The 26,073-nt window shown below is 54.6% G+C and overlaps 1 protein-coding gene across 2 annotated transcripts; it reads left to right on the top strand.

Moving 5' to 3' along the window:
• The first annotated feature begins 384 nt into the window (after positions 1–384).
• On the top strand, positions 385–26,073 carry LOC122363925. Of its 2 annotated transcripts, XM_043333770.1 has the most exons (14): positions 385–831; positions 15,540–15,624; positions 15,882–16,120; positions 16,787–17,007; positions 17,390–17,476; positions 18,112–18,327; positions 18,728–18,853; positions 19,176–20,177; positions 20,446–20,687; positions 20,966–21,220; positions 21,516–22,023; positions 22,976–23,268; positions 23,599–23,763; positions 24,721–26,073. In XM_043333770.1, exons 1-14 carry the CDS (start codon positions 719–721, stop codon positions 24,928–24,930), a joined length of 3,762 nt encoding a protein of 1,253 aa, XP_043189705.1. In that variant the 5' UTR covers positions 385–718; the 3' UTR covers positions 24,931–26,073. The 2 variants fall into 2 exon arrangements, with proteins under 2 accessions (XP_043189705.1, XP_043189706.1); XM_043333771.1 differs by lacking the exon at positions 18,112–18,327.

Raw genomic sequence — 26,073 nt, 5'->3', positions numbered from 1 at the left:
TCATCAAGAAGCACAGTGACTTGATTTCCTATTGAATATGCTTATTTTTCCAGACTGGACTACTTGAGTGTTGACATGTTCCAGGCACAATTCATGGTGTGCAGAATTGCAGTTGTTTTACTTATGATTAAATACATATAAAGCTATCTTGAATCATAAATGGTAATTCATAAAGCTTCTCTAATTGTTTGAATCATGAATGCCACTATTTGACCATGCATTTGTTAAAAATGCATGCCAATGGAATGATAAATTTACCATTGATTGGCTGATTTGGCCCACATGCTTCATTTTGCAGCCTTTTTTTCAAATTATTTAAATACCCAACCTATGGACAGGAGTTTTTGACTGATGGTTAGTACTTGTTTCGGTTTTGCAGTTAAAGTCAGTGAGCTGCTTTGATCCTTATTCAGCCGGCACCCTCTGAGGGACCTCCCGCCGTGTCGGCCCGCCGCCTGGCGGCCAGTCGGCGAACTAGTCCGTCCGGCGAGTCGGCGCCGGCCGGCCGTCGACCGAGCCAGACGCCAGTCGTCGGTTTGGATGACCGGTGTGGGTGCGGACGCTGTGGGCGCGGAGACTGTACAGCGAAATGCCAGTGGCGCGCGCCTGACGCTCTCAGCAGTGCGCGGTGAGACAGTGCGGTGCTCGCAGAGTGAGGGACGCTCTCCAGTCTCCACCAGCGCGACTGGTGACGGGAAGTGTGAGTGTGCGTGCGGCGATGGGAGATGAACTGTTCCTGCGCTCCCGGTGCTCGGGAGGCGCCGGCTGCCACTGCGCCGGAATGGAGCATTTCTACGTACCGGACTCCACGGACCGCACGCCGCCGACCAGGTGAGTGAAAACGGGTGGAGTGCATGACTAAACGCGGGTTACAACAGCGACAGTGTTTGGGGTTAGGTTCGATTCGGATGCGGAAAAGTTAACCTTTCAAACTATGTCTCGGATTGAGGGGCTCGCTCATGTGGCCCAGCCTGGTTTGGGTGGGAGTAACCGCCGTCATGTTAGGCTGGAAGAGAACGTGTCATGAGCCATTAAACCGTTATGTGGTTTGTAAATTCCTATTGATTTCTACTGGTATTGGTCTTACATGCCAAGGTCAGACTGACTGCGACTGGAGTTGGCACTTTGATTCGAGCTCAAGCATTATGCGTCTACATTTTACATACTTGTATCAAACCTGTCTCATAATGTCTTATTTTTAAAACTTGCGTATAGCTATATCAATTATCATCTGCCCTGCACCGCAGCCTGTAATCCGGATTATATCGGACTCATGACGTCACTCTATTAACGTCACCGCCGGTCCGCTTATCTCTCCTCCGTTGGGAACGATCGCCTAGCGTGCGTCACGTCCAGTCCGCTCGGGCTCTATCATCCGTTTCAGTTTCCAGATGATGTCTCTACTCATGGCACTGTGACGTGTTCGGCGTCAACATCCTGAAAAAACATATTTAAACGGATTTTATGTTGTACCCTCGAAATTTGCCTTTTCCAAATTATAGCGTTGCGTTGTTGGTCGAGACTGACGATGCCCCAAGACTGGTATACCATCGGGAGCGCGTGTTACACTACCGACGGCAGCTCCAGTCCAAACCCCCGTCGCTCTCTTTGGGTAGAGCGGGGAGGCTGGGGTGAGTCAGCCGGTGGTGTGTGTCACTCAGAGCCTCCTCTGAAACTCTGGACATAGTACACCGTGCAGCGGCGCGGATGCTGACTGAGGCGGCGGTACTGTGCAATGCACGGTGTGCCGTGCCCGTGTACGATGCAATGTGTGCAGTTTGCTGGACAGCACAACGCTCCGCGTACAGGCTGGGGGCACTGGACACTGGACAGAGTGGACCGAATTGGTCCTTTTAGTATGCTGTAAACGAGAGCCGGGTAAGGCTGTTTGCCGAACTATTCAGGTCGACTTTTGAAATATATTGACGTCCTTTTTCATTTTAGTAGATACGGGCACCATCGTTGTGCCGCTGGACTGTATTCTATTGTTAAGTCCGGCTCAAGTTTTACTTAGATCTTTTTTATTTGAACGCTTATGAGCATATACGAGTAGCTCTTGACATCTTTCTCCGGTCAAAGTCCATTGATTTTGCCTTTTGGTGTTGTCGATAGCGCATCACAGCTACGAGTAAATATGTTTACCACAGCTGTGCGGCGCACTTCACAGGTCGACACCCTTGAAGTACCCGCAATAACGCTGGTCGTTATCTGATGGACAGATAAAGAAAGCAGCTGGCTGTTTGACACGTTTGGCAAACAAATTTTATCGCTTATCTCGCATCTCTGCTCCGTTCAAAGGACATTCTTTATCTGCCGCCTCCGCTGGCTGTGTTTCCACGGTTGCTAAAGTTTTGTTGCATACGTTTGTTTCATCTTGCCGCTCCAGTGCTTCAACAGTCCATCCTTACTGTGCGTTCAATGACCCTGTCCCATCCAGTGACTCGCGAGTGATGACCTGTGACCTGTTACCTCTGACCTGCCCAGTCAGTCGCGCCGGAGGGGAGGGTCGTTTTTAGACACCCCGCAGCGTGAGGCACGGCCGGTTCTTTGAGCGTCTGATGAGGCGCCCCTCCCTCCCAGGGCGGCCTGTTAACGATTAGACTCGGACGTCCGCCTCACACTGCCCTGTGAACGCGGACAATAGCCGGAGATGGAGCGGCGTCCTCGGTCAGTGCAGTCAAATGTTCGTTAACGGGCTAGCGCCGGACAGCGGCGAGACGGTCCTCCGAATAGCCGCGCCGCCGCCCGGGGCGGCCCCGCCGGCGGCGCGGCCCTCTCGGACGGGACGGGAGGGGACGGGAGACGCTTCCCCAGTGCGTGGGCGCTCGGCGCGCGCGGCGGAGGCGCGCTCCCGCGCGCCGAGAGGAGCGTCCGTCGGGTTCGATTTTTTTTTTCTTTCTTTTTCAGCTCGTCGACCGTCCCTCTCACATCGCGTAAGGAATGGAGGAATGGACATAACGTGAGAGGGACGGCCGGCCGATCATCAGCCAATGTAACGTTCGAGCAGAGTCTGTGCGGCGCTATAGTTAACGGAAGATAACGTTGTTATTGGAGTGGTCGGGAGCCCGCTGTGGAACACAGCCGAGTCATGGAGGTCTGCCATCGAGGCAGTTACTGAGTCCAGAGCCGGTCGGAAGGATTAATTAGTGGCGGTGCTGTTCCCAATTTTGTGAATGCGTTTTAGCCAGCCTTCGTTGAAGATTAACGTTCCCTGCCAGCGCTGATGTGCTCGGTATCTTGATCTGTGAACATAGGCGCGGGAGCCGGGGGGGGGGGCAGTGGGGGCAGCTTGCCCCCCCCCCCCCCCCCCCCAACTCTGGGGCCGTGGGGGCGGTGCCCCCACAGCTTTGAGACGGAATACCACACTTTTTTTGCAAATGTTTTCTTTTTTGTTGAAAAAGCCGAGGGGTGAAAAATAAGTGGTCTAAAACCGGTGAGAAAACTAGATTTGGGGGTACCCTAGGTTAATCTCTATTATGGTGTGCCCCCCCCCCCCCAGTCAGAAAGTAGTTCCCGCGCCCCTGTCTGTGAAGCATCTGTGTAGTGCCACTTCAACTTAATATGAAGTTACAATGTCTTGGAAACTTATTGATATATCTTTTAGAGTAGCGTGGCAATGCAGCTTGCAAGTAACCAGGATTTCTAATCCAACCGCGCGGCGCCTTCCATTGTCGGTCTGTGTTACGCTTTGATCTACATTGCAATCTGTCGAGCTGACTTTACCTTACACGGCTCCCAGAACCAACGCGAGAGCGGGTTGGCACTCGGTGGTAGGTCGTGACGTTCCCCGACGCCGCCAGCTCGTGACATTCCTGCCAATGTGATGTGCTGCGGCGTCAGAGCTAGCCGTCAGCCTGGAAGCCGGCGGTGTCACGAGGTGTCAGACGTGTCAGAGTAGGTGTCATGGGCGTCATGACGGTGTGATTAGTGTTGTACGGTGCTGGTGTCAGCCAGTGGGTAATTTTAATTAGGATTGGAGTGATGAGTATAGGCAAGTATCTGCCTGTTGCTGGAACGCTGTTGGCCTAGGATGGGCAGTTGACTTGACTTGCAGCACCACAGCCGCGGCTCGAGCTCCTTTTTCCAGGGCTTCCAGCATGTGTCTTGAGAGAATGTTTCCACCGGTTTGATGGATGTGGGGACTCACTTCTCTGCTCACCATTCAGTCGGCCCGCGCGGGCCGTGGGCTCTGCCTGTGTGTTGTTTTGATCAGTCTGAACTCTCTGACCTGCTTAGGCCGCAGGGGCGCGGCCGGCGGCACGCAGTTCATCAATCCATTGAGCGCAGTCAGTGGGGTGGCTGGGCCGGGCGGGCCGCTCTTCAGAGAGTAATTCACTCGTTTGTATGGCATACCGCACGGGACGAGGTTCCTGCCGCACAGCTGGGTAGAGGGGATGAAATGTGAGAGGGAGGAGAATTGGGTCGTGCTCTGCTTTTCGTACTCGGCGTAGTCATAATGTGATGGTTCTTGCCAATCCAAATACGGTTTCTGCACGCTCGGTGATTTTGTAGATCTGCCAATCGCGTTGATTTACAGCATGATGTTGACTCAACCTCGATTAGAAGACTACCTACTGACAGTCCAGGCGTGAGCTGCTAAGTTTTGTAGCGCCTTGTAACTCAGCAGGCAACTACAGGGCACAGAGCCAGCGTCTAAGATCTCACTGAACGTCAGCCAGTCTCAATGTAATCGCGGACCTAGACTTCTCACGCGCTATCGGGCGCCCAAAGCTCCGTGAGAACCCGTCTCTTGCGGCGACATGAAGCGAGAGGCAGAGCCGCCGTCGACGCGAGATTCTTGTCTTTTTTTGGGACAGTGGATTCCAAGATGAAATACATGTGAATTCCGTTTTTCTGGAACTATGGAAATCAATCAGTGACACAAATAGATAGTCGTCTTCCACATATGTAGCTTTGGGCGTTGAAGTGTTGGCTGATGACGTCAGGAGTGAACTTTGCACAGTCACCACTACCTGCTCTCTGGAATGGATGCACTTCAAAAAGTCCACCGGCCCTGCGCCGATCCTTCACTTTATTCAGTGGGGGCTGGGGTGGAGTAGCCAGTGGCTGTGGGTGTGGGTATGGGCTGGACCGCCCAACAGTCCGCTCCTCAATCCCACTGAATGGGCGGGATGTTCCAGGTCAAAGCATGTTCAGTCAACTTGAATCGTTGCCAGTCATCTGACGTTCATCAAATTAGTTGCCAGTCTCTCAGCACTGTCTGGATTGAGGTCGCCTTCGATTTTTCAATAGCCGTGAATAACTGAACACCGCCTGTGTCAAAACCACTACAAATGGAACGCAAACCATCGCTGCCACTACAAAACGCAGTGATGTGACGCTCTATAAATGCCCCGTCACCGTCCGCCCGCTGCTGTCAGCAGGCACACAATGAGAGTGCGAACTAGGACGGGTCGGCTCCGTCCTGCTCCGAGCGGACTCGCAGCTCGGGGCAGAGTCGCGCCGCAGCGTTGCCGCTTTGGCTGACCCACGGGCTGTGAACTCTGGGCTGTGGGGATATTGGGCGACCACACGCTCGCTGTTTGAATGGCCCAGTTCTGTACACGGACGGACGGTGGGCTTTACCTATTTGCGAGTTTGCCACAGTCAGCTTCTCAGTCAGCGTAGGTGTGGATTGTAGATAAGTAGGACGCGACCTTTCAGTTTCCTGTTCAATTGTCCAACTCAATAGAATGTGCAGCAGACTAAGGAGATGATTTAGGTGGACTTAATTTCCATCTCAGTGAGTGTAAGCAACGTGAACGGAAATTACTTTCTGTCGATTTACCAAAAACAGCCATTTATCTTCGTTTCACCGATTGTCTCGGTGGCCTATTGAATTGAATTGGTGACTTCCTGTGTTCGCTTCCATACGAGCTTCGAAAAATTAATTACCAGTGCTCTCTAGTAGCATCCTAACAGCGCCATCGGCAGTCATCCACACCCGTTTTCGCTCCTGTCCAGCTCAGCGGTAATTGGATTTTGCCGCTATTGGTCCGATATTGATGGTGGTCGACAAAGTGGGCGAGTCGATCGATCGATCGATCTTAGCGATGTCAAGCGGAATGTTGTGCTTTCGACATTCACTTTGGGACATTTTCATTCGAAGATGTTTTGATGAGTATTTGTATGTCCCACGTTTCAAACGTTGTTTTGGTCACAATTTGAAGTGTTGTGACCGTGACCTGAACACATTTTGTTGAAAGTCACGGCTATTTTCGCCAGCATCCTAAATATCACCTGCACTCGAGTTTCAATGTCAGCAGCTGCCGTTATGGGTGCGTGTCAGGGTCACCACTCTATGCGACACCTCCGGGGTCACCGGACACCCGTCCCACCGGGCTGGCTCGGGTGGTACGCCGCGGCGCGTGATTCCCGGCTCTGTGTACGCTGCGGTCGGTTCGCGCCGACACCGGAGCGCGGTGTGGTTCGGTTCGACTACCCACCAGGTAGGTCTGGGCTGTATTTCAGCTCGAACTTTTCATTACCGGTCACGTCTGTGGCGATTTCAATGCGGTCGGGGCCGTGCCGGGACTGACGCGGCCATGGGATCGCTGTGGTCGCTGACTGCACTGTCACGGACCCTGCGGTCACATGACCGTGTTCCGGCGCCAAACTCGGCTCAGAAAAATGGCCATGGTGCGGGGCGTTGTTTTTAGAACTTACATTCGTGGCTGTGTTTTCCCTGGAGCATGATAGCAATGATTAGTTGCAGGTTTGCATTGGCCGACTTTGTATTCTGATCGGCAGCGACTCGTGATGCGAATGGAGCTGATGTTTTTTACTTAATTGAAGTTGCTTGTCTCCGTATCTTTTTTGAATAGGTAGGTACTGTTGAATCGAAGTCACACCAATGCTGTCCAGTGTCCAGTGGCCAGTGACACCGAAAATCCAGAGACCATTACACTACACTTTCCGTGAGAATGAATTACGCGAATGCTGTCCCGAGTTTCCGCGTGCCGGTCACCGATATGAACTAGCCGGACGTTTTACAATGTTTGAAAGATTGGAATGCGTTTACATTTTGAACCCGGGCAACGTGGTCAGCGCCGCGCGTCTGGGGTTTGTATCAGCGGGACTCGTAATCCTGAACGGACATGAGACTGGCTGTGATTATCTGTGAATGTGCTGTGACTCAGACTTCAGAGTCATTTATTTGTTACTGATAGAGAGCTCAGTGTCATTGCGCGATGTTTTAGCCTACCCAAAGTACGGTTAATTGTTATATTTGGCACGTTGTTGAGCTAGCATATCATGATGCCGAATTATCATGATCGGTAACGATGCTGCAAACGCGGCTGAACGTTTGATATTCTGATAAATGCAGAAGAGCGGAATGCTTGGCTGCATCGCTTGCCTCGTCAGACGGATATCAAGTGTTACTCCAGAAAACCGCATGCTTCCTTCCTTCCTGTGCAACTTCCTCTTTCCCGTGTTGCTGGAAGTTACAATAGTGGTCTATAGCCAGTTGCTACCACCACCCACTGGTCACAGTATCCGGTGTCCGTCACTCAGCAGGGGAATCGCGCTCAGGGGTGAATCACCGAGCGGTGTACCCGCGCAATCACTGCCGACTTGTGCTGTCAGACTCGGACCGTATCGCCTGACAGCATTGTCAGGCACGGACCGCACCACCCGGCCTCGGAACCCGCAGCCTGCAGCCGATCTTCCTAGTACCTGGCACCACTGACCGGATGTGCTGGTACTACTCATTGGTTCCAGCTGCTGGCACACCACAGCAAAGGCTCTCTTGTAGTCTGATGTTGGGTGCTGCGATTTGTCTCCCCAGTTCACATGCCCGCCGCGGCCGTGACACCGTTCTTGTGGCACCCAGGACTGTCGGTCCTTCTCTCCCCATCCTCACCCAATGCCGTGATTGGACTGCACGCGCTGCTGGACGCAGCACTGTGTCACGTTCATAGCAGCGCTGTAGTCGCCAGTGGCGTGCAACACTGCCACTTTGACTTATCAATGGTCCATTAATCATGACCATGGGCAGTCACAGTGACCCTAATGCATTTATTGATCCTTACACTGCAATGGTAAATTTCCGTTCATGCAGGACCATGCAACCCGTGCAGTGCGCGAGTATTACCGGCTGCCAGGAGCGGCGGTAGCATGCAGTGAGGTCGGACGCCCTTGGCAGCAGTATCGATCCGCGCTCTCCCACGTGGGGAGCCTGCGGACTGCCAGGGGCGCGTGGCTGCTCCCCTGCGTCTGGTGAACCGCCGCCGGACCGGGCGAGACGCCGACGATCAAACCAGACGCGTGGCATGCGGGTGGTAACCGAACGCTGCGAGCTGGGTGGGATTGACTCGGTCCGACGGGGAATGAGGCACTCAGCAGTCAGCACTAGCAGTCTGGCAATGGTCCAATGATGCATAGAAAGTGACGTGCTGTGGGTTCTTTTACACGCATTCGACGTGCAGTTGTTGGTCCTTTGTGCCCAGATTGCATAGACATTGGACATACTAGCAGGAATTTTGGTTGCTGGGCGATTGGAACGGTGGCGTCATTGATTCCGTTTCCCACCGCGTAGACCCGCATCCTGTGTGCGTCCGTCCATTGTTCTGTCCCATCCTCCCTCCCTGCCTCTGTTGAGCAGAGACAGACCCGCCTACCCGTTTGTTTGGGGCCCTGTCGCCGCGAGCGTGTTCCGCGATGACTCACCAGTCTCCCCGTCTCCCCTCCCCACCGGGGTCCGCGTGCCCATTTGGTTCGGAGCCTGTGTCACATCAAGAGTCAGCCCACTCCACCGACCCGGGACGGACGGACGGACGGTGTCTGGACGGGCGGCGTCGGCCGAAACTCTGGGGCTGGACGCGAGCACACGTTTTTTGGTCCGTCGGTCGGGCGATGGGGTCGTTAGCGGGTCTAATGGTCGGCTCTCACGTACTGCGGAGGTGAGGTGTAGCGGGACTGACCGGATGGGATGGTGGCGATAATTAGGGCCGCGGGCCATGGAAGTGAGCCGAGGTTATAGACAGGTGGATATGGACGTGCGTTCATCACTGTGTCCTGAGTGCGGGCGGCAACTGACGTGTGAGTGGTATCGGCCGGTCTGGTAATGGCGTGCTCAGCTCGTATTGCGCCTGTGGCGTAGTTTAGTTATAGCGGCGTAGGCGGTGGCTCCTCGGCCCTTGTGGCGCGGGCCCGACCGCGGGCGTAGGAACCGCGACGCCCGTGGTTTATGGCGCGGCCCCGAATGTCAGGGGCGTGGCCCTGCGCGGCCGGCGCGGTGCTGGGTCGCCGCCGAGAGGCGGTCAGTGTGTTGGAGTCGGTGACCGGGAGCGGACGCAATCAATGAGAGTGCAAGTCTGAGGACTGTTGGCGTCGGAGACAACAACACAACATTGGCGCGGTCGAAGGTAAGAAGCCTATGCTTGCCTTCTTCTATCGAGTATCTTATCCCGGTTAGGGCACCCGTCGCTCCGGACTATTTGGTATTCTTATTTGTGCCGAGGTCAGTGAGAGGTGCACTCCACTGCTCACTCGATAACTCACCTGGAGGCGGGGGCAGCGAGAGGTGTACTCTGCTTGTCACTCGGTGCACAAAACAGAAATGGATGAGAAAGAGAAGACAGGCCAGAAATTCCAGTCGGATAAACTTCTGCGCTTTACATCCCGGATCAGGAAATTTGACGGAGGTAATGATGAAGGCTGGGATGTTTGGATCCAGCGGTTTGAGCTATTGGCAGGCCTGGGGGACAAAAGCGAATGGCTCGAAGCGTTATTTATATGCCTAGATGGTAAGGCATTGGACGTGTGCGCGTCAATGCCAGAAGAGCTGCGAAGACAATACGCCGAGGTCAAGAAAGCTCTAAGCGCACGCTTTGGGAAAGACGTGAACACTATTCACGCATATTCGGACCTCAACCAGGCTATCAGACAAACAGGAGAATCATTCGAGGATTTCGGCGACAGAATCCAGGAGTTGGCCAAGAGGGCCTACCCCGAGAAATCTTTCTCAGACCTACAGTCGGCTATAGTGAGTCAATTTTTGTGTGGGTTAAAGGAGCCTTGGCTACAGACAAAATTGATGGACAAGCCCTTGAGCACTCTAGACGAGGCCGTAAAAGAGGTGCGATGTCTCCGTCGGACTCGGGATGCTCTGGCCGCTATCGGAGCCGTCGGTGGCTCGAACGACGCAGAGGAAAGGCCGTCCGACCAGGTGCTTGTAGCAAAAGCGCCAAGCTCAGCAGACCAGCTCGAACAAAAAGTTAATAGGCTGCAGGAGAAGCTGGACGAGGTACTGGGCGTCGTCGCTGCGATCGGAGAGGCGCAGAGTTCAAAGGACGAAATGGACCGCCAAAGAAAGAGAATAGAAGCAAGGTGCTTCGGCTGTGGGGAGCCGGGTCACTTTAGAAGAAACTGTCCGCATGCCTCACCGAGAAGACAAAAGGTGACCGAGAGACCGGAAGCATTTTGTCTGTGCTGTGGAAAGGCGGGTCACTGGATGGCTACCTGTCGGAAGCGACCCGAGCTCAGCCGTCAGAGCCAGCATCTGTCGGAAAACTAAGCGCAGCTGCGACCGGGAGGCGGGAAGCAGCTGGGAAAAGCGAGGAGCCTCGGAAGACGGCAGCAATGATCAAGGTGATGTTGGAAGGGAGGCAGATTTGGGCCTTATTGGACTCTGGAGCGGACTTCTCACTGATCAATGAAGAGCTGGCCAACTCATTGGAGGAGCAGGGCGACCGGTTGATTGATCAACGGTCAGCCTCCTCTGTTCTCGGGGCTTCTGGAGAACACATTGACATCCTGGGATGTAGACAGATTGGATTCAGGATCCAAGAGGAAACATTCACCTGCAAAGTGGCGGTGACACGAGGCCTCATTGTAGACCTGGTACTGGGGCGAGATTTCGCGTGTCGGTATCGCTCGGTTCTGGACGATGAGGCAGGCGAGTGCCGCATTGGGAAATTGAGAATTCCGCTGCCGTCTTACAGTGAAGTCCAACCGAGCAGATCAAGGGTACGCATTCTGCAGACATCGATCATTCCTCCACGTTCAGAAGCGTTCGTACTGGCAAAAGTCGAACCTTTGAACGGTGGGTCGCAAATGGACCCAGGCCAGAGCTTCCAGGGAGTCTTAGAGCCATGTGAGAAGAAGAACGCGGAACATCTATGGGTGCCACGCTCAGTGGCGATCGTCCGAGACAATCGGGTTATCCCGATCAAAGTGGTCAATACCGGCACGACCGAGGCTAAAATCATGAAGCACACAGACGTAGGAACGTTGTTCACCATCTCGGAAGGAGAAAAGGACTTGTACGATATCTGCGAGCGGGCAGATGCGTCAAAGGATGCAGCACAGCTTTCAGTCACGACTGTTCCAGGTCTGGATTTGGAGAATTGCGACTTGTCAGAAGAAGGTAAACGAGAGCTAGAAGCGCTGGTGCGTGAGTTCTCTGACATATTCAGCAAGGGCGCCGATGATATCGGAAGGACTCATCTCACTCAACATGAAATTAAGACGGGAGATGCCGCTCCGATCAAGCAGAGGCCTCGCCGAATACCACTGAAGCTGCGAGATCAAGTGGAACAACAAAAGGTCGAGATGCTCAGAGACGGCGTCATAGAAGAAAGCACCAGTCCGTGGTGCTCACCGATTGTGATGGTAAGGAAAAAAGATGGAAGCTACCGATTTTGTGTGGATCTGCGAGCTGTGAACAGCGTCACTCAGGGGATGTCCCATCCCCTTCCCCGAGTGGACGATGCACTGGACACACTGGCAGGAGCGAAATATTTTTCTTCGCTGGACATGGCGTCAGGATACTGGCAAGTCGAAATAGCTCCAGAGGACAGAGAAAAGACCGCTTTTACAACAGGCAAGGGTCTTCATCACTTCAAGGTCATGGCCTTTGGCCTCAAAAACGCTGGACCAACATTCCAGAAGCTCATGGAACTCATTTTGGCAGGAATGGACAACAAAACGTGCCTGGTCTACATTGATGACATCATTGTCTTCAACGGCACTGAAAAGGGCCATCTCGAGACACTGACTGAGATGTTCAACAGGATCCGCGGAGCTGGCATGAAGCTGAAGCCGAGCAAGTGTCTCCTGGGGAGGCAGGAAGTGACCTTCTTGGGACACAAGGTCATGTCGGGAGGAATACTTCCAGATCCGAGAAACGTGGAAAAGGTGACTCAGTGGCCACAACCTCAAAACGCTGATGAGCTACTGAGCTTCCTGGGCTTGTGTGGCTACTACAGCAAGTTCGTCAAAGAGTATTCCGAGGAAACTAGACTGTTACGAGAGGCTGCAACGCGAAAGGGCCCGCTCGATTGGTCACCCGAGCTGTTGAACGCCTTTGAAAGGATGAAATACGTGCTGACCTCCGCACCGGTGCTACGACTGCCCACGTTCCGAGGCAAATTCAGGCTGGACACTGATGCGTGCAACGCGTCGATAGGCGCAGTCCTCACCGAGACAGTCGATGGTGAGGATCATGTGGTCGCCTATGCCAGTAAAGTGCTGTCTAAGTCGGAAAAAAGATGGCCAACTTATGACAAGGAGCTTTGGGCAATTGTGTGGTCGATACGCCACTTCCGCCAATATCTGGTTGGCTCGCCGTTTACGGTGTGCACAGACCACAAACCTTTGAGAAACTTACCAAAGTCGATTGTGATTGAAAACGACGCTACGGGCAGAAGAGGTCGCTGGGCAGTCGAGCTCAGCTCCTATGAGTTCGAGGTCGAGATCAGACCGGGCGAGAGTCACGGCAACGCTGATGCACTCTCACGAAGACCTGCAAGAGGCGAGGTGACGCAAGAGGTGGCGCCTGACGTCCAGTCAACAGCAGGGTCGCTCATGCCCCCGGTCCATTGCGTTCCGTTCGCGGGTGCGAAGGAACAGGACAGCGGTGAGGTGCCAAATTCACTGAATCGCAATGGAGATGACACGTCAGAACAGAGTCAGCACCAAACCGGAACGACAGCCGTCTGTCGAGAAGCCGAGGACCAGGCGAGCCAGATGTCCAGGTCTACCAACAGCGGACAGGGCTTCGCGAAAACAGACTGGCGGACGGTCCAGGAAGAAGACGAGGTGCTGTCTGAGGTCATTCGATGGGTGCAGGATGGCGAGGTGCATCGGTTTGATTCGAAGGCAAAAGGAGCTTGGAAGCGACGGATTTTTGCCAGAAATTTTGAAAACCTGGAAATCAGAGAGCATGTTTTGGGCATCGTGAGGAAACACAATGAAGAAACCAGCTTCAGGATCCTGGTCCCACAGAGCAGGAAGGAAGAAGTTCTTCAGAGTCTGCATGATGATGAAACAGCGGGCCACATGGGTTTCCGGAGGACTCTAGACCGAGTGATGGAGAGGTTCTACTGGCCTGGTGCGTACGGAGAGGTCCGGGACTACTGCAAATCCTGCGTATTGTGTCAGCGCAGGAACCGGTCGTCTACCACAGCAAGAGCACCGCTACAAACTGAACTTGTGAGCCGACCGTTTGAACGTGTGGCAATGGACATCACTGAAATGCCCTGCTCTAGCAGAGGGAACCGCTACGCCCTGGTAATAATGGATTACTTTTCCAAAATGGTAAAAGTCTACCCCATGCAAAACCAAAAGGCTGAGACGGTGGCAGACTGCCTGCTGTTGTGGGTGTACGACTTTGGAGTTCCGGAGCGGCTTCATTCAGACCAAGGGCGGCAGTTTGAGTCGGCCGTTTTCCAGGAACTATGCAGAAGGCTTGGTATCGAAAAGACAAGAACAACACCGTACCACCCAGAGAGCGATGGGATGGTGGAGCGGTTTATGAGGACGCTCAAGGACGTCGTCTCAAAGTTTATCGAGCCACAGGGCTCCGACTGGGATTTAAAAGTCAGAGCAGCGGCTATGGCGTACAACTCATCGAAACACGAAACAACACAATACACTCCTTACTTCCTGGTCCATGGACAGGAAGCCCGTCTTCCCGCGGATGCAAAGTTCCGTCCACCTGAACCACTGGTGCAGGTCCAAAGTTTCTTGGAAGACCGATCACGAACCCTGCAAAAGGCATTCCAGGACGCTCGAACCAAATCGGAAGAAGCAGCCAGGAAGATGAAAGGACGATGCGATAAGAAAGCGCACCTTACTGGTTACAAGGCGGGAGACAAGGTGTGGGTGACAGACCCTACGGCGGCAGCGGGAGGTAAGCCAAAGCTTGGCCTCCCATACAAGGGGCCGGCCACCATCGTTAAATCGTATGGAGAGCAGAGGGTGGTGCACAAGGTGCAAGGGCCAGGAGGAAGAATGACGAATGTGCACCACAACCGGTTGAAACCAGCCTTCTCGAGCAGGATTTTCCGCAGGCGAGGTCGCCAGATAACAGGAGCTGGGACGAAGGACGCTCGACCACCTCAGGGGATGGCTGATGGGTCAGCATCTGCAAATAGTAAACGGAATGAACATGCCAAGCGGGGGACACTGTGGTGTCGGAGCAGTCAGCTGTCATTTTACGAGTCTCGGGATGATGACAGCCTGGAGGCAGAGGTGGAAGAAAGGGAACTCCTTCAGCCGAGGGCACAGGAAAGTGGAGCTGCGCGGACAGAGCAGGTAGAGGGCAACCGCTATTACAAAACCCGGTCGGGCAGGGTAGTAAGACCACCAGAGCGATTCCAGGCGCTAGCTGTTCAATTCTGCGAATCTGTTTAAAGGAGGGCAAGCCCGGCCACAGGCTAACTCACAGGCGGCGGAGGCAGCATCCCATGGTATACCTCCCAGATGGGGTCCATCTGATCCCAGAGGGCTGCCGGAAGATCAGTGACCTGCTCCCACGGGATACCTTGGAAGTGGTTAAGAAGACGGGGCATCACTCCACGAGCGGCATCAGCGGCAGTAGCGGCACCAGCAATAGCAGCGGCAGCAGCAGCGCAGCAGCGGCGGTAACGTTGGGAGACATTGTCATGTTTGCTGTTCGGTGACTGCTCAGCGCAGCGAGAGTGTTCATGTTGACATGATGTGTGGTTGCCTCGTTTTGTGTTGTTTTGAAAGTGTACCGTTAATGTTACTCAGGAGGACCATCCTGTAGGGGCAATTTCTTTAGGGGGGAGGAGTGTGGCGTAGTTTAGTTATAGCGGCGTAGGCGGTGGCTCCTCGGCCCTTGTGGCGCGGGCCCGACCGCGGGCGTAGGAACCGCGACGCCCGTGGTTTATGGCGCGGCCCCGAATGTCAGGGGCGTGGCCCTGCGCGGCCGGCGCGGTGCTGGGTCGCCGCCGAGAGGCGGTCAGTGTGTTGGAGTCGGTGACCGGGAGCGGACGCAATAAATGAGAGTGCAAGTCTGAGGACTGTTGGCGTCGGAGACAACAACACAACACGCCTATGTGCGCTGCAGTGTGCCTACACTGGCAATCCCCGAGACGGAACGTGTAACTAGCTGGCTTCTGGTATCTATTCTTGGATAAAAGTAAACAGCCACAGCTTGTCCCTTTGCCCCCGTGCTCACCACTGACCCGCCTTATTGTGAGGTAATTAATCCTCAACTTCCTCGGTTCATCCGACGGTGAATCCCGAGTCCGAGACTCCATATGCTGACCCTGTCCTTCTTGTTTCAGCTCCCGTGGACGCCGTGTGTCGGGCCAGGTCGGCGGCGCGCTCAACGACTCCATGCACTCCATCAAGAGCAGTTCCACGCGACCGGTGGGTGCCATGCCATGTCAGGGCGTCATACGCGTACAGGGAGTGGAAGGGAGCCTAGCTCCACTCCCCTGCCCACTCCTGCGATACGGGAAAGGGAAAAGAAACGGGCCAATTCGATATTTCAATGTTTTTTTTTCAGCTTAAACATAGCGCTTTTGCCGATGTTGATGTTGACATTGTTCTTCAATGCCATCGTTCTTGGTGTTGTTGCAACCCATGTCCATCCCTAACCCTCCCCTCTCATGTCTGCCGTCCAGGCGCCAGCCAGGTCGGCCGGTGCCGCCGCCGCCTCTCAGGACTGCACGGCTGCCCTGCTGGCCTCTGTGTTTGACCAGGTGAGCGGGGCGGAGACCGACGACCGCCCGGCCCGGTCCCGCCGGGTCCGTCGGCCGGCCAGAGAGCGCCGCCGTCAGGAGGAGTCTCAGATGGACACCAGCGGGCTGCCCGACCTCTCCTACCTGGCCTACAGCAGCGACGAGGAGTTCGAGGAGTTCATGTGAGTTGGACGGCTCAGGAGCGAGGAGTTAATGTGAGTTAGGCGGCTGAGGAGCTCGTTTGAAACAGACGACCGAGGAGTGAGCTTATGTGAGTTAGGTAATTGAGGAGTGGGGAGTTTATGTGAGTTAGGTGGCTGAGGAGTGTGGAGTTTATGTGAGTTGGGCGGCTGAGGAGTGGGGAGTTTATGTGAGTTAGGTAACTGAGGAGTGGGGAGTTTATGCGAGTTAGGTAACTGAGGAGTGGGGAGTTTATGTGAGTTGGGTGGGTGGCTGTTGGTGATGGGGATGGGGAGGAGGTCGCGATTGAGAACCGTAAGGGCTTTACATTATTAGTGCCTTGAAGGGAAAACCATCGGGTAACAAAAAAGAAACTTAGGGATATGCTGATGTTTACGTCACCTAAGCCGATGCCCTTTGCGAAATTGGTGCTCACTGGTAGCTCACTCACTTTCCCCCGCACACATCTTCAATACCGATGTCGGTGCCACTAAATCGCTCCCTCCATGTTTGTCACCCCAGGAAGCAGCCGTATACCGCCTGATACCTTCCCTGTGACACACTGAATAACACCCTCCCCACGTGTGTCACCCCAGGAAGCAGCCGTATACCGACGGACACCCTGACCCTGTGACACACTGACACCCTCCCTGTGTTTGTCACCCCAGGAAGCAGCCGCGCACCGACTACACGTACTCCCGCAGCCTGTCGTACACTGCAGTCCGGCCGGAGCCGGTCGGGCCGCCCAGCATGTCCCGGCTGGGGCTGCGCTCACCCTCGCACGGGGCCGGGGACAGCCCGCTGCCGGCGGCACGGACCGCGCCCAGTCGCGCTGATAGAGGAGCGGTGCAGGCAGCGGCCGGTCCGGCGCTGCCGGGTGACGAGCGGGGTGAGTGGAGGGGATAGGATGGATGAGTGTGTGTCTCTTCAGGGGGGAGCCGGGGTGCCTAATGTTGGCTGTGGTTTTATTTTACGATTAGTTATCTTTCGTAATGGTGTTGCAAGGGTGCTGGATTGTGTGGGCTCGGATGCCGTCATCAACAGATAATATCGGTCTGTAATGCTTGTCTATGACACCATTCCCAAGTGATCATGAAAATGAAAAGCTGGCGATAGTTTCAAGTGCGTCGAAAATAATCCTTTTTGAAATAGCAGTTATTCAGGAGTACATATGCTATTAAAGCGGTCATTGTTTTGTCCGACAGAAGCAAATAGCAGTCGTCATTTGAAGAAGTCGCAGACAAAATAACCAGGCCACGTTTCGTTTTCAGGCGTCTATGAGAGTACAACAACGCGCGTGTACAGCTACCGTCGTGAGATCACCTCGCGTGTGTCGTCCAACAGCCTGATGTCCAACGGTAGGTGGGAAAATTAACTGCTTTCATAAACGCAGTGATTTAACAATAACATTTTGTTCTCTGACCTCTGCTACGGTATTTATCGATTATTGCTGTCATATTGGCTCTGCCACGGCCTAGCCAAACCATAGCCTGACTCTATTGATTATCGCTATCTTCCCACCTCTGTTACGTTATCTATCGACCGGACTCCGCCCGTGACGCTGTAGGCTGCTCTCTATAGATCACAATGGACTCTCGTCGTCCCGCCGTCGCTGTCACTAATTGCCTCAATCGATTCCCGTCAACCCGTCATAGTCCGTATCGCTTGTTGTCAGTAACCGTTGCCTATTGTCTGGTGGCTAAACTGTCCGTATTGACGTTGGTGTACCATTAACTGTCTCCATCAGTTGATGCTCCGTTGTTACTAACTACGTCTATTGATCACTATTAACTCACTGCTAACACTAACTGGGTCCATTGATCATGGTTAGCCTCCACCGTCCTTGCAGCAACCGTTACCTCCTTGACTGACCTCCGCTGTGTCTTAAACGGGTCCCCACCGTGTCCACCCGTACACCGCCACTGGCCAGGCATTTCGTGGTGTCCCTCTGTTACCGTACCGACCGACCACCATATTGTCCGTCTGCCTGCAGCGTCCGTGGCGCCGCCACTCTCCTTCACCTACTCCTCGTCAGCCGAGGTTCCGCCGCCGCCCGAGCCCGAGCCGTCCCCCGCACCGCCTGCCGTCCTCCCAGCGGAGGGAGGACCCGCCAGCTCCTCCTCGGTCCTCCCCAGGTCCTCGCCGAACTCCGCGGAGTCCTCCCGTCCGACTCCGTCCCTTGAGGACACACTACTCGAGGAGCTACTCGGTAATCCGGGGGGGGGGGGCTGTGATGGTGCATGAACCGTTGTTGTTGCTTTGTGATTTTAAGGGAATGTTGACAGATTTTGGCGAAATTTGGAAAACTGATGGAATCATTTCTTTTATTGCCCTCTTTTTGCAATGTTCATTACACGTGTAGTGTGTATATTACTTGCTCATATCCAAATTATGCTTTTGAGTGTCATTCTCTGCTTATTATTCATCGTCAAGCATTGGAACTGTATCAGCGCGCTGCATTTCAACAGCGCTTTGTACATTGGCACAAAATATTCTTTCCTAACGCTGCCACCCCCTCAACAGCAGGTCATCTCTCTCAGACTATCACGCCCCTATTTCCCGCAGGTGACACAGACGATATCTCCTGCTGACGCCCCTCGTTCCGGCAGGTGACTCCACGCTGGGCCTGTCGCCCGGCCTGGATGCCGACTCCCAGGACGAGGAGTGGCTCCCCACTGATGGCGTGTCCAAACTGGGCGCCCATCGCTGCAGCACGCCCTATAAAACACGACCAGGTGAGACTCGGTTCACTGCTGGGTGAGGCTGTTTTGTCGGGTTATTTGGGCAAATAAGTTTTGGTATAGGTATAGGTTTTTATATAGTATTTGCTCACATGATGGTAATGCATGTGTGGCTTGTTTTATGTTGAATTCTTCAAAAGGTTTCTTACGGCATTCCACAGAGACCTTAAGAAGTTATTCTGGAATATTTTTGTTTGTTTATAGAGTTATGTTTCTTGGGAAGCTTAGAAAGAATCGATCGTTTGCGGCTGCTATTGACGCCACCGTCCCACCCCGTGTATGTCGGTCGTCTGACCCTACCCTCTGTGCCCTCCAGGCTGGTCGGTGCGCCGCTGCGCCCGTCAGGCCCTCTCGCCGCTGCTGCGTCTCTGGCTGGCCCTGACAGCCGTCTGCCACCACCTCTGGACCGCCGTCCGGCCGCTGTTCCTCGCCCCTGTCTCTAAAGGCGTCCCTGCGTCTGGGCCGGCGCCTGGTGTGTCGTTAGGGCTAGCGGCGGGAGTGTCGGTGGATTCAGCGAGGACGGCTGTGGGTGCTGACTCGCCGGTGGTGGGTTCAGTGCAGAGGAAGGAGAGGCGGAACAGTCGGCCGCCGTCGCGGCACCGCTACCAGCTCCGTCCGCGCCTCACACCGCAGAGAGAGACGCCCCCCGGAGAGTGGTCGGACTCGGCGGCCGGCAGGCGGAATGGTGGACTGGGTGTGAGTGCCGGTCGGGGTGAGGGGTCTACCCAGGACGGCAGTGACTCTGTGAGGCCCGACGGAGGCCCGGGGAGGCTCGTGACCGCCCTCGCCTGGCTGGCGGCTGTGCTGTGGTACGTGAACCCCCTCCGCTGGGCGGCCGCCGCCTGCAGTGCTGTCATCTCTCGTGCGCAGACGGCAGCTGAAGTGCTCAACTTGCCGCGTGGTGCCGCCACAGTCGCCGCCGCTCTCAATCCAGCTGCGTGGGCACGAACGGTACGGCGGAAAGTCACTGGTTCGTCAGGGAAGCTTGAGTCCCGTCCCGGCTGGCTGCGCTGGGCCGGCGCGCTGCTCTGGGGCTCTGTGGGGACCGCGTCAGCCGCTCCGGCGCCACCCTCAGCCGCTCCGGGCTCCGGCTCCCGGGCGGAGCTGTGGCGCCGCTCCGGCTCCCTGCTGGCCGGCTCCGGCGGGGATTCGGGAACCGGGAGCCGCGCGGGAGCTGGTGGGCCGAGCGGCGAGAGCTGGGTGGGTGGAGCAGCGGTGAAGGAAGCTCGGGAGGGCGGCGGCTGGCGCTGTCTGCCTCTTGCGACAGCCGCCCTGCTGCTGCTTCTACTGACCGTGCTGCTGCTGCTGCCCTTCCTAGGTTAGTATAGATATCCTCAAAGAAGGTAGCTCATCACCGCTAATCAATCATTATTGTTATTTCACCTCGCACGCCCGGTAACCGATGGTTTTAAGGAAAGTGGTGTCTCGCAAGTCTGGCGAAGGCAATGTTACTTGTCTTGCGCTGATTTAATTGTCACTTTCCCCTTGCTGATACTGCTGAATGAATAGCTACATTTTGACTGGGCGGCCGCTAATACCGGTACTGTTTACTACCCGTCCCTTAACCCAGAATCCCGTGCCATCAGGCTGGCTGGGCGGAGAGGGTGGCGAGTCACCGGCGGAGCTACTGCTGCCCGCTGGACGATGGCCCCTACCAGACACAGACTCTGTCAAACAGTACCTCTCGGAGGCTCTGTCCTCACTGGGCGGAGCGCTGTCCTTCCTGGCCGGAGGAGTGTCATATCTACTGGGAGGAATCCTCGCCGGGCTGACCTCCATGGCTGAAGGACTACTTACCATCGGCATCTACAGTTTAGCGGCAGTACAGGTACGCAATCCTTACTAGGTAATAGGTATAATAGGCTTTGAGTTGCAATGTTTCAGAACTACATATGCTTCATTTGGATGTTGTGCCATATTCCACTTTTTCTTTATCATTTATTTTCCCCATGACAAACAACAATCGGTGCAATCATATATTTCACATTTTCCCGTCGGGTCACGACCCCGCTCAGCTGAACATCTGAGCAGTGATGGCGCTGTCTCCCTAACTGGGTAACGGGTACTGGTAACGTTAATCTGATGGACGGCTCTGCCGGTTCTCAGGTGGCGGTGACTCAGCTGGCAGGCGCGGTCGGCTCGGTGGGAGCCGTGCTCTGGGCACCTCTGACCTCTGGGTCGGCTCTGCCACCTCCCACCCCTGCCGCGGGTACTGAGCCGTCCCCTGTCCCCGCTGAGGTGGTGGTGCCCCCTGCTGCCGGAGACGCGGGTCCTGCGCCGACCGATCCCCGCCTCAGTGAGGTACTGGTACAGATGGACGAGCTGAAGGCCAGGCTGGAGCTGCTGCAGCAGGAATACCAGGTGAGGCTAGACAGTTTGTTTAGGACAACCTGCCTATTTTCATTTTTGTATTATTTGTACGATTATCATAATTTGTCTGAATATTAATGTGAATGTGTCATCGTCACAGAAGCGTGAATCTGATTATCCACTCTGTCAACGGGTGTTTTATACAAGTTGCTTTGTTGAGGTGTTTGACCCGGCCAAAGCGACTGTCAAGCGTTCACTCTGATCAGGGACTTTCCATCCTACTCTCCCCTACCCGTCTCCCGCACAGTCACCACTTATCAATGACACCCCTCCCCCCGCCCTCCAGTCGTGTCGGTCGGCCGCCGCGCTGCCCCCGTCGGCGGCGGCTGTTCGCGCCGCTCTGGGCCTGCCGTCCGGCTCTGCTCCGCTCACCACCGACCGTCTGGAGGCCGCCGAGGCGCGGCTGCGGGGCCGCCTGGAGGCCGAGCTGGCGGCCGTCCGCGCCCTGCTGGACCGGGAGGACGGTGGACGGGACGTGGAGGTGCTGCTCGCCCGTCTGACCGCACTGGAGGAGGCGGTGCCGGCGGCCCAGCGGCAGAGGTCCCGACTGGACGCCGAGGGCCGGGCGGCGGCCGCGCGGCTCGGCTCACTGGAGCAGGAGATGGGTGACCTGAGGGCGGAGCTGGCCCACCTGCAGAGCGCGCTGTCGGCGGCCCGGGAGGCGCTGCGGCGGACCGGCTCCTGCTGTAACGGCACGGCGGCCCACTGGAGCGGCACAGTGGGCGCCGAGCTGGGCCGGATTGAGAGCCAGCTGCTCGACAGGATGCAGCTCTTCACCACCAACTTCAGAAAAGGTGCGCCGGTGGAGACATGTGGGCTGAATTAGCCCAGGGTATATTGAGTGAAGGGTAGGACGAACTTTGGTAGGAATTTCTAGTATAACTACTAGAAAACCTACTATATGTGGTCGGGACTAGCAAAAAGTTAGTTCAAACTAGAATATGGTTGCGCTTATGGTTGGCAGTCGTGACGCGCACGTGACATTCATTTCTTAAATTTCTTAAATAAGAGGTTTTAGGGGCCGATTAGTGCGCAGATACATTCAATTAGCTATTCATAATTGATTACGCAAACATTTAAGATTCTACAATCTACATCATTCAATTCTAGCCGAAATCACACGGCGCTCCCAGGATTCGAACTCACGACCCTCGGATCCGTAGCCCGATACGCTACCGACTGTGCTACCGAGGACCGCGCGCCGACGATCGGAGAGGCGGATCGCGGGTGCTGGCGTGCAGAGAAATCTTTACCCTGTACGCCGTAGAAGATCGGCTGGGTTTCGTGAAAAATGGTAGAGGAATTGTCGAAAGAAAATTCATCGATCTATCATTTGAGACTAAGAACCATTGATTCCTTCAAAGGTTGACCGAGATATCGCTCGCCGAAAACAGGCCATTTAACATGTAAACCCTATGGGCTGGTAGGAAATGTACGCCGTGGAGCAGCAGTGCTACCAACTAACTTCGGCGGGGGCCGGAATTAGCCAGCTATGCATCTGTACTATTGTATTTTCTGACAACGGTAGCTGGTCCACAAAATGTGAAAAATATTAATCTGTGCTTGCGCATTTTCTCCTTCAATTTTGAAGCCTTGACTTTTTTGTTTACTGTTGTTGGTCCGTCGATAGTTGATAATTTAGAGTGACGGTTCCGTGAAAAATTGCTTCGGTGACTGGAAAATCAGACATCACCTTCAGTTCTCAGTCCCTCTATTGCTGACATCGCCTCCCGTCATCTCTGGCAGATCTGACGGCGGACCTTCCGTCTCTGACGGGAGCGGCGGCCGCTGCCGCTGCCGGCGGCTCAGGCGGCGGGGGCGGCGGTATCAGCCGGGAGGAGGCGCTCGCCATCGCTCAGCACGAGTTAGCCCTCTACGACGCCGATAAGACGGGCCAGTTCGACTTTGCGCTGGAGTCTGCGGGCGGCAGTGTGCTGAGCACAAAGTGTACCGAGGCGTACACGGCCCGCACGGCGCGGCTGACTGTGCTGGGGGTGCCGCTGTGGTACCCGTCCAATAATCCCCGCTCCATCATACAGGTGAGAGTCCAATAACCCGCGCTCCATCATACAGGTAAGCCTGGTAATTAGGTAGCATACACTGCATTGGTGACAGATAGCTGCAGAGGCTTCCCCAATAACTTGTAAGAATGTGATATTGGTGACGGATAGCAGAGGCGTTCCCAATAATTTTTAAGAATGAATTATTCATTGGCATTCGCTGCTAGTACTAGGCATGCTCCGTGGTTTCGAAATGAGTTTGTCGTATTTCTGTTCCCGTTCAGTATACTCCCATTAATGATCGTAAATGTGAGCTCCAGCCGGTATCCCCTCGCGTCACCCCTGACCTGACCTCCCCTCTACCTCCAGCCGTACGGCCGGCCGGGCGAGTGCTTCGCCTTTCACGGCGAGGGTCAGTTCGTGATCGGCCTGTCCCGGCCGGTCCGACCCACCGAGTTTGTGATCGAGCACATCGCCCGCGGCCTGACGCCCGGTGGACGAATCGACTCGGCGCCCCGACACTGCTCCGTCCTGGTGAGAACATGTGCCGCTCTCTGTGAGAACGTGTGCCGTTCTAGTAAGGCGTTATCCGGTCCATGTAAAGGCAATGAACACTTCATCATTGATCATGGTTATAAACCTGCTTCTCTGTCTTGTTGGGGCACCGTTCTTCTCTAGTTCTCTAACACAGAGCCATTTTATCAACGTACTACGCCAACGTCCGCTCAATACTGGAGTACTGCAGTGTAGTGTGGAGTGGAGCGGCGCGGACACACATGCAGCGGATTGAACGTGTGCAGGAGAAGTTTCTGGTTTGGCTCTGTGCCCGCTCCCATGTACGCGGGGTGTCGTTTGTTTACCGTGACCTCACTGAACACTTTAAGGTGAACACCCTAGCTGCCCGACACGAGCAGCACGACATTATGTTTCTCCGAAACATTCATCGAAGCAAAATATGTTCGTCATTTCTTCTGGAAAAGTTTCCCATACACGTGCCGCCCCGGACACTGCGTACACAGTCACTGTTCGCTGTCTCGTTTGCAAGGGTAAACACTGTTCGCTCATGTTCATTCAACCGCATACCGAATGTGTGCAACGCATTCTTGGAGGCGAACAGGGATGTGGACGTCTGGGAGAGTAGCATGGCAGAGTTCAGGTCAAGAGTGAAACGGTATGTGAGTGAGAGACACAGATAGGTAGGTGTAACTGTTCGGTTGTTACTGGAAACAAATGTTTCTAGTCTGCTTTGTTTTTACTGTGCTCGTTTTTACTGTGCTTGTTTAGTGTGTATCAATGTTTTATTTGTTGACTTCATCTGTCATTGGGGTAACGCCCGTTGGTGATAAAAGAATAAATGAAATGAAATGAAATGAAATAGTTAAGACGGTACTTTAGGTGGTCTTCTCTGGCTCTGGTTATCTTTCCCGACAGTCTCCCTGACGCCTTCTCTCCCATGATAATTTTCCCTGACACTTCCCTTGTCTGTTTCAGGCTGTGGCCGATGACGGTGGTCCGGCCACATTGCTGGCCAGTTTCGAGTACTCGGCGGCCGGGCCGCCCCTGCAGCGGTTCGCGGCGGCCCCCACCGACCGGCCGGTAAGCGCTGTAGAGCTGAGGGTCACCTCCAACTGGGGACACCCCGAGTACACGTGTCTGTACCGGTTCAGAGTACACGGTCAGCCGGAGGGGGACGCCAGGTGACGGCATGAGTCGAGAGGATAACACGGCGGAGAGATGGAATGGTGAGATCGGAGATGGAGGAAGGGGTACCTTTGGAGTAGATGGAGGTACCTTTCTGTGTCAAGAGAACACGGAGACGACCTGGTGCCGCTTACGTGCCTCAACTTTCCCAAGGAGTCTGGGAGATGGGAAGAGCGACAGATTCGTGCCTCGCAAACTGAACACAGTCCAGAGACTGAACATTGAGCACAGCTCGTGAGTGAGAGCTCGAATATCAAGTGGTCGGACTGTCGGCAAATGGCGTGGAACTCTGTCTTACGTGAGTTCGCGATCTACCAGACAGTGGTCACACAGTGTCAGTACAATGAACCTTGGTCTGGGCGCTGCCTGTCGGACCCACTGTCGCTGGAACATAGCGCCGAGAGAGCGAGCGATCTTCTCGGATACCGCCGACTGCCGGCGGTAGAGACAACCCCGGCGGTAGAGACAGAGGTAGGAGAGACAGTAGAGCTTAAACTCGGGGCCGTGTGTGTATGGAATCTTGGAGAAATGCGTATCGCGTACTGTCAGGTGATCTGCTAGTCTGAGTCCTGTTTTGCAGCTTTGTATTCTGCTTCGTTGGCATTGGTTTCCTGAGATCTCGGTTCGAGTTTATATTGTAAATGCGTTTATTTAAAGGAGCTTTTTATACTGAACGGTCGTTATTAAGCCAGTACAGTACTATGCTAAGTGGCTGCATGTCTCGCTAGTCCAGGTACATTCTGCTAGGATCTGCTGTATTTGTTTATCATTGCCATCAGGGGACATACCCATGCGTTGCCAAAGCTTTGTAACATGAAAAAATGTATGCGTGCTTACATATGTCACCATCTGAGCTTCTACGGAATTATTTGTACAAATGCGTTAACGGTTTATTTTCTTGCGTTGCGATGTGTTGAGATTACGTGTGTGGTCACAGATTGTTTTATTGTGTGTGAGTGTCGCCTATGCTGTTAGCCCTGACTCTGCCCGGATTTTCTACCCGTTCTACCATCCCTTCTCACGCGGGGTCGGTAGCAGCTGAAAAACACAGCCTTTGGTACACTGCCTCTGTATTCGTGGTGTCGTACCCGACTGTGAGTTGGTATGCGTGTGCTTTTGAATAAAATGTCATACATATCGTTG

The sequence above is a fragment of the Amphibalanus amphitrite genome, unplaced genomic scaffold, assembly GCF_019059575.1.
Source record: "Amphibalanus amphitrite isolate SeventyFive unplaced genomic scaffold, NRLGWU_Aamphi_draft 000647F_arrow, whole genome shotgun sequence".
NCBI lineage: Eukaryota > Metazoa > Arthropoda > Thecostraca > Balanomorpha > Balanidae > Amphibalanus > Amphibalanus amphitrite.
This window is presented reverse-complemented; position numbering and strand designations above follow the sequence as displayed.